Here is a 9,320-nt window from a genome sequence, read left to right as displayed (position 1 = left end):
TAAAGTAAAAAACTCAGCGGTGAAACCAAACCGATGATCGGTTGAAGGTTTTAAACCGAACCATGAACACTCATAATTGTTACGTGATTAATATGATTCGCGCTTAAACACCCGCTGCATCGCGCGAGCACTCGTCTAGTAATACATATACGCAACTACATCTACACCGCATGTTCCATATTCAAAACCAGACCAAACCATTAAACCACCAAAACTACACCGCAAATCAAATCGCTTGGATCTCAAACAACCCATATTGCTTCGTTTCAACATGCTGATTGTTAAAAGTTTCAACATGCTACAGTGATTAACTTCATGAAAATTATTAAAGGCATACTCGGTTAACTTGGGTGGTGTAAAATCAATAGTCTTGTCTATTAAGGTGAACTGCCAATATGCAATCCTAGAAAATCAAAATGAAGCACATTTGTATTGGATTGAAGTTGATTACGAAAAGAATTGAATCTCCTATTTATACAGGTGACCTACCAACTTGTGATTGATTATATGGAGAACAAACTTTGGACACACCTATCACACTGGGTTGTGGCAATATACCTTGGGTAGGACTGTTGTCGTTCATCATCTGCCCTCTTAAGGGATCTTCACTGCAACTAGTTCCACCGGGTGAGACCTTACTCCATTCATCCTGCATTCTCATATAACAAATCCACTCATTTTCATATACGTGTGTGTGTGTGTGTGTGTGTGTGTTTTTAAATTGAATTCATACCTTCCTCCTATGACCAAGCCAATTCTCGCTACTCCGAGTTAGCCTCGTATACGTAGACGGGGAATTATGCGACATAAAGTAATATGATGAATGGTGTTCCTCCCTACAATACGTGTGGGCCAAGTCTCCATATTCTTGGTTTTGTAGAAATGTTCTGGAAGGATTAGCATATGACTGCGATACACGAGAAGATCTTTCATGTCCTGGTTTCCATGAATCTGTCAAACCCAACTGGGGTGTCATTGCCCAGTCTTCGATTGTTATACCTTGCTTTGCAGCAAGCTTAAGAAGCTGTTTCTCATCTAACCCCAATCCCATTAGCAAGTTCCACAGATTTCTTTGTGTTTCCCTTTGATTGTGTATCACTTGATCCCTCATTGCCATTTCAAACTGAAGCTCAGTATTAGTCATCCCCTACATTTACAATAAAACCAACTCTTATATTTAACCTTTTTATATTTAAAATATATTCATACTCACACACATGAAGCCACCAGAATGAGACACGTGTCTTAGGACAAGGGGTATTTGCAGTCGCGCATAATTACGCACATTGTTAAATAATTAAATTTTTAACGGCTATTAAATAATTACGTACACAAGTTACGTAACATATATAACATACTATGGTCTACGCACAATAATTACACAACATAAATATAACTAATCATGCACAAAATTATGCAATGCTTATAAACAATTACGCAGCTTATATTTATAAATTATGCAACTTATGTTTATAGAAACGAATAGATATAATTCCACATTAAACACACGACATGTCGACGTTTTTTAGAAAAAAAGTTGTTTTTTTCATAAGTATCGCAATATTGCTCAACTTAAAAAGAATAAAATGCTCAATTTATGACATAAATTTAAGAAAAAAATGATATAGTGCATAAAAGTTATTCACATTTAAAAAAGGGGTTGAACTAGATTAAAAGTAAACAACAAAGACTTTTCCAATTTTTGCCCTTCCAGACACTTAATTCTTTTATTTTGTACGCATGGCGTGGCACACCTCTATTATCTCAACCATTGATTAGTATCATCAATGGCTTAGATCACTTCTAACACTTTTTACATTATAAACTCTTTGTATTTGAACTTTTTTTCTATCTACCTAGTACCTACCTATCTATATGCATGTATGTGCGTGTGTGTGCTTGTTCTAAATAATAATATATGTTTACCAGGAGTCTATATTGACTAAGAATACGCAAGTAGGTTTTATTAGCATTGTTGCTTATGGCCTCGTCAATCATCTCCTGTAACTGACATCGGCGTTTCTCATTGGCTTCAATTTCCTGTGGAAAATTCAACATTTCCAACTTGCTAGTCAACATTCTAAAACCCAAGTCAAAGGAGAGTGGGGCACCTTTTGATAAATGACACCAGTCTTGTCATTGTCACGGATATTGTCCAGAACAAGTTGTCTCCTTAACATTAAAGCCTGCACAACTGTTCCATCATTTTCAATGGCCTGCTGCTTTGCAATACCATCATCAAGATGTTGTAACTCGGTTCGGTTTCTAAGATTAGTTTCCTCAAGTTCAAATACGGCTTTCTGTAAGTTGATTCGTTCTTGGACATTTTCACTGGTTTCTTGGCTCAAAGTGTTTAACCAAGATAACTCATCATCCACTGGTCTTTCAGTAGGTTTCGTATTTAGTTGTGTTTCCTTTTCAGCTAGTTGTGTCTTTAACTGACTAACCTCTGTCTGAAGACTGTCAATCATACGTTGATAATCTGAAACATGAGCATCAACTGTCCCAATATTTTTCTGAAAAAAGGCATATCATATATAACTATTATTAACTTATTTACAAAGAGTCTAATAAGTAAAAAACATAATACAACTTTTACCTGGATGTGTGTTTTGATTTCCTTAGCTCGGTCTGCATATTTCAAGGTATTAACAGTGTGATTATATTGATTATCTGCTGGTGAAATAGTTGCAATCATGACTGTTTGAGAATTGCCACTCAAGCCAACTTTAAGGATTCGAGTCAACTTGCTGAAAAATATTAGTTAATCAGTCAACCGATGCCAAGGAATTATGCACCTATGCTAAAGCTACGTGTTAACATACTACCTATTGCGATAAGGTACATATGCTAGACCCTTTTTATGTTGTTTTCCCAACGCATTAATACAGTTTGCCAAAGCAAGAAGTGATCTGTTTATATTGGCACCGTCTCTTAATTTCTGGCCACCATTATTTGTTTCAGAAGCCCGTTCACTGTAGCATAATTTGTATATTTAAGTTTTTACAAGCAAACAGTTTGAAATTATATAAAAGTATATATGGAGAAAGTTTCAACCTTCCAGCAAGATCCACGAGTGCAAGTTTACCACGAATAACTTGATTATGATATTTTCTTTTCTGTTTTCTAAGCACGGTTATTTCCAAAACTGCATGCGAACTATTTTAAAAAAGAAAAATGCGTATTCAGAACATACATAACAAATATATAAACTGAAACTAAAAATTGAAACTTATCAGCTGACTTGACTTACCGTGATGATGTCTCATTGGCATCTGTGTTGTCAGTTTTGCGCCTACTGTTGCCAAGATTTAAAAGTTCAAGAATCTTATCGGCTGAGTTGACCTGCAACCATTCAAACTGGTAGATTTACAACAAACTACAAAATAGAATTAATGCATTCTATATCATGTTATTAAGATGTTTTAACCTTGATACATCTTAAGCCAGCTACGATTATCCCCTGCTCTGGGTCCTCTCTGAGTTCCAAATGACCGGATGATTTTTCAAGTAGATCATAGATAACCTATTTTCATACCAGATAAGGTCAAATCTTTGCAACCTCTTTATATAGAAAAAGAGAGTATAGTTTTAGACTTTAAGTTTAAGGTAAGATATTAGCAGGTTAATACCTCATTGTAGACTTCAAGGTAGGAACAAGTAACTTCAAATACATCAGAGCTCTTATCATTTTTTATAAAGTTGAATATTGTGTGTAGACTTAAAACCATCAGGCCTGGGTCACCTTCAGTTCCTACCATTGTATAGGTTTTTCCACTGAAACAAAGACTTATCATTGTAATTTCCATATATGGACCAAAAATAGACCTAAAAGAAACCCTTTTTATCCTATATTTTCCCTTAGTCTATATCACAAATTGCATCCAAGATACAAATTTGGTGAACACTCAGCATAACAATAAGAACTAACTAGTAAAGATTATCACTACCTCCAAAACACATCCACAAAAAAAGATAATATAGGACAAACAATAAAATTTGACTTCAATTCAGTATCGTACTTATCTGCATAAAATTAGTTGATTCAAAAGGTTGCTTCGTAGGTTTACTCATCCATTGACTTTAATTCAGTATCGTACCTATCTTCGTTCGGTTCTTGTAACAGATAAAGTTAATTGATTCAAAAGATTGTTTTGTAGGTTTACTCATCCTATTATGGTTTTCTGATAACAAACTAATGTAATAACAATGTAAAAGTGAATAGAATAATATCTGAATAGAAACGATCGAGGGGGACTCAATGTATACAAGTGGTGAACCCTAGAGACGCCTAACCTCGGGCCAATGGCTGATGGCCCATAAACTAATAATGGACTTATTTGAAGTTTGTGATTTTCCTCCATTATCTTATTAAGCCGATTAGCTATGGCATTGGCATCATGGTTCAATAAAGGCCATGCACTATTAAAACAGGCGTGTAGGTAACCTGGTAATTTGGTATTTGGTGAACTATAATACCAACAAAGCATTAAGAGCGAAACTGAATGTATTTTCTAGTTACCTTCCAGTTGAACCATATGCAAACACAGTCGCATTTAGACCATGAACTACCCCAGAGATTGTAGAAGATATACTTCTCTCATAAACATCCTGCGCATAATATCATTATCATCATCGTCATGAAATTAAGGCCATTGTCATTAGAAACAGAAGGGAAATATATTGAAGAAAAAAGAAGAAACACAATGTCTAATATCTTCTGATAGCTTGAAACCAATATTGGAGCAGCGAAAATATATCATGTAGAACTCTTCTAATGTTTTAGTGTTAACATCTTTATGCCATTTAATGCGTGAAAGAGAACAAGAGTTAGAAGTTATATGAAATTGATGTTTTAGCTAATACTTATATTCAGTTTTTCCCAGGTAAGTACATTCCTAGATATACATACGCATTGCAAGTGCTGCTACATACATGTTAAATAAAACAGGACAAGTTTAAGTATATGTTGATCACCAATTATGTTGACAATAGACTACTGGTTGCTTCCTTTTGAGTATACTTGTGGTTACAACTCAAGGAGCATGAGGTGCAAGTTAAAGAATGTAATAAGAGTAAATGAAATGTTAGTGCAACTAACTGTCTATTTCAGCCACACAAAAAAAAAATGAAAACGCGATAGAAATTCATGAAATCAGAAATGTCAAACACAAAAGGCTCCTACACATTTATGATGCTTAAATTGAAAAAGTAGATACTTATAATCAAGATGATGGCTACTTAGTGTAAAGTGAAACATCCAAAATCCATTGCTTCAACTCCACACTTCCTTTTCACCCTCTAGCATGTGCCCAAAAATTCCTCAACAACCCCATTCACCATAAAGCATACTAACTTTAGCTAGACATATCTGTATCACTATAGTTTTCCTTTTTGCATTTTCCTTTTCTCTAACAAGATTTTGTGTCAGATCACTCATAAGATCTATGAAACTACCAAAAATATGAAATCTAATTACTTGAAGTCTGGTCATACTGCAAATTCTTTCGTTCATACTACTAGCACATGAATAAGCTCTTATATGAGTATTCTTTAATCTGAGAACTTTTGCCTTAATTAAGTAAAACCACTTTCAATAGCCATAGCAACAGTAGCATATGAATAAGACATATAAAGTATACAGCATATACCGCATTTTTAGAATCCGGCGCAAATGCATAATCAAAAGCATATCTTCTCTCTTTCGTTCTATTCTGTATCCGATCCAGGTAATCCTTCGACAAATCCGGATCCAAAATAACTACCTCCTGAGAAAAGCATCACATAAACATTCAAACAATACACAGTCCCTGAATTGTAAACCCTAACTTAATAAGCACCTTCAAATCCACAATCATTAGTTACAAAACATAACAAACTCTCAAAGAAGTATCACCTTATTATTGTAAACTCTCACTATATCACGGCCACGTTCTTTCTCCGTTAACGGCCTACATTTCACAGCAACCTATAAACAAAAACTCTGTATAAGCTACACTTAAACCGAATCATCTTATTCATCTCAAAACCAATTCAATTAACCAAATCATCAAAACACTTACAGTGAGAGTTGTAGCTTTCTTCGTCGCCGGAGCTCTAATACTCGGCATATTCAATCACAAAACTCGTTCAAAACCTTCAAAACCCTAAAATTCTCAATAATTTCACTAAATGCAAACCAATTTCCACTCATAAACCTAAAAACCTAACAAATAGCTACCTAACACACGCAATTTCAATCTCAATTGCTCAATTTCAACTAACACTACGCAAAAACGAAAACGCAAACCCTAGAAACGTAAAATCATGATATTAATAGCTTAGAAACGAAGAAACGACACCGTTTCAGTTCAAGTGGGAGCATCTGTGAGAATAATAATGAAACGAGCTCAGATGAAAGCGTGTGTACGGAACAAAAACAAAGACGGTGAAGGCATTGGAGAGTAATCTGGAAATAGGAAATGGTGAAGGTGGACATTGACGCGGGTAATAAATATAATTGAAACCAGAAGACGACGAAGGAGTGTATCGTCTGTGCCAGGATCAAGCTGGACCATCGGTTGTCAGAAACTCATCGTGGCCATTGGATGGGTTCGAGTTTTACTTTCATTTCTTTTAAAACTAAAAGCCTTTCTTGGATGTTTATGAAAGTGTTGCCGTCTTTGTGTGTTTGGTTTTTAGTTTATTTTTCGAATTTTTGGGGTGTCACCGACTTATATATGGAAATTTTGTTACTTGTTTTAAATAATAATAATTGAGATGTGAGATGGCAGGGTGGATCAGTGGTTTACTGTCATCACGTTTGTTCTTCAACTTATTTTGTATGAGTTGACTAGATTTTTATGGTGAGATTATGCATTCATTGTCTACCTTTTGTTCATTGTTGTTTTTTTCAATTTGTTTGATCTTTTGAATGTTAGTGTGGGAAATAAGGGAACTTATATTTCGCATTTATAAATAACATATTTTTATTAAGATAAGAAATATAATAGATTATTATAATAAATATAATAGATTATTATAACGAGTGACCATATATACGCTAAGAGCTTTTTATCAGTTTATTGATCAATATGGGTATGTGGAAAGGGTACACACACATTCATGTTAAGTTGTTTCTAAACAAGTTTGTGTTAGTGTTTGGAAAATATAACATGCTTAGCTATCATTTAGATCATGGCTAATGCAAAGACGCAAGTGCATATTTCACACCATCCTGCCCATGCCATGTCATTCTCCCTCTTCTCTTTCTCCACTCGATCTCTCTCTTCCTTCTTCTCTTTCTTTTCCTCTCATAGTTAACTACATATAGTGCATTTCACTACAAACATCACCTCTTCAATGCAAGTCTTCCAAATGCATGTGCCACGTCACTCAAATACAAGATAAATGCCTTGCATTAGCCATGGTCTTAGTGTCCGTGTTTAACATTACAAGTAATCGTGTTTTATTGTGTCATGTCTGGCATGTTATATCAGCCCAAAGTTGTACATATAAAGATGATTAACAATTTAAGTATTTGTGGTTCTCAAAACTCTCAAATCAAAATCCTCAATTTTGCTATGATTAAAACTTGCTAAAAGGATCTAAAAACATATATTGAAAAGTTCAAATTTGAGAATACTTCATAAATATCATTTCAAGCATTTATCATAACATATTGGACTCCACGTACCGAATATACATATTAATTTGAAGTGAAGTATCATACATGTACTCTTTTTCCCACCCCCCCCCCCCCCCCGAATTTTGTCAATAAGGTCTTATTTGAGACATCATAACTAATAGTGTAAATATTAGTCACTTTGGGTTTTAGAGAACTATGTCAACATTATCTACTACTAGATTTTTCTGTTGATAATGTATAATATAAATTGTATGAGGGAATGTTGTTAATGCATGCTATTTTATGTCAAACCCGATGCTTATAAGTTGTATAGTTTTCTAATTATATTAGTATATTATGTAATGTATGTCTAAAATTTATAGCAAATTAATTGACTGGATGAGATTTTTTTTTAGGCTCTCTATTGTTTTATCGCTTAATTCATTCATGGGGGTCATACTTCAACTCATTCCCATCACTTGCTATATCTATCATCAACATCAACACCACCACCACATCGTCTTTTTTCCTATGTATTCATATTTCTTCCCAAACCATCATTCAACCTATCTTTATCATCTCTCCATTCCCCAACCTTAAAATAAACATTATATTATACTATATATAATAGGAAACATAGAGCTACAGTACTAAAGGACTTTTTAGGAATTTCACCTTGAAAAAAAATAAACGGGACTTTTTAGGAATTTCACCTTATAACAATGGAATATATGCTCGTAGGCTTGTGTAACATGTGCCATGAGATATGCTCGTAGGTTGCAGCGTGTTTGCTGTATATGTGGTTCCATATATGCATCTTCATTCACTCATGGTCCTTCTTAAATTATTGGAAGCTCGGTTTCATGAAAAGGACAAAGCGGTCGACATTCATCTTTTGAAATCATATTATGTAATATAATGGAAGCGTATTATTATAGAAAACTAGAGAGGGTGAATGAGTTTTCTTTAAATGAACTAATCTTGTTTGGCCTTCATCTTATTTTGAATCTATCTAGCTTCACAACAAAGCCATATTGTTGATTTGAGCATTAATCCATGCTAATTGACAGGGTCGTCTCTGAGAATTTATGTTCTCCGGCCAAGCCGAAAAAATATGTCCCTTAAACCTTAACGTACTAAATAATGTAAACACATTTTGTGTACGTCGATTAAAGGTATAGCGATAAACATAGCAATTAGTAAAATCATGGTGTTAGAAAAAGTTTATGACATACTGAATATGCTAATAATTAATTAAGTATTTGTAAAGCTCTCATAGCATTCTTGATAGCAAATTGGTGAATCAACTCTTCGTAGTTTATGCTCTCATATGTTCTGTTCTCAATAGCTATCATCGCTAACCCGCTATGTGTCTTTTGGGGTATTGTGGATCAAAAATAAGATTTAATAACTATAATTTCAGAAAACTCATTTCTACAAATTCATTTTGCTGTTATCCCGTCTATACGTTTCTTTTATATATTTATTTAACTTATATTGATTAATTAAAGCATTTGGTTTTTTTCAAATTGTAGTGGGCCTATATGTCTTTGGGTAATCTAAAAAAGTGGGTTGAAAAGGTGTCAGGGTATTATAAAATAGTGGGATTATAAATGTTCGGGTATTTTACATATATAACATCAAGAATTATTAAAAAACTTTGTGCCCCCTAATAAAACGTGCTCCGACCGGTCGTCCATTTGACACACCCTAA

At 34.2% G+C, this 9,320-nt stretch overlaps 1 protein-coding gene across 1 annotated transcript; it reads right to left on the bottom strand.

The window, feature by feature from the left end:
* Nucleotides 1-342: 342 nt before the first annotated feature.
* LOC143624062 (kinesin-like protein KIN-8B) lies at nt 343-6,884 on the bottom strand. The gene is made up of 14 exons (XM_077094809.1): nt 6,063-6,884; nt 5,897-5,968; nt 5,652-5,768; nt 4,523-4,611; nt 3,633-3,777; nt 3,431-3,526; nt 3,254-3,345; nt 3,058-3,159; nt 2,829-2,975; nt 2,600-2,750; nt 2,112-2,516; nt 1,927-2,040; nt 734-1,147; nt 343-649 (listed from the first exon to the last, which is right to left on the bottom strand). The coding sequence occupies exons 1-14, from the start codon at nt 6,108-6,110 to the stop codon at nt 473-475; spliced, it is 2,169 nt and encodes a 722-aa protein (XP_076950924.1). The 5' UTR covers nt 6,111-6,884; the 3' UTR covers nt 343-472.
* Between the last annotated feature and the right edge of the window lie 2,436 nt (nt 6,885-9,320).

The sequence above is a fragment of the Bidens hawaiensis genome, unplaced genomic scaffold, assembly GCF_021521415.1.
Source record: "Bidens hawaiensis isolate Kalapana, Puna unplaced genomic scaffold, B.hawaiensis_p1.1 tig00003653_1, whole genome shotgun sequence".
NCBI classification, from domain to species: Eukaryota; Viridiplantae; Streptophyta; class Magnoliopsida; order Asterales; family Asteraceae; genus Bidens; species Bidens hawaiensis.
The sequence above is the reverse complement of the archived record's forward strand: the minus strand, read 5'-3'. Positions and strand labels throughout refer to the sequence as shown.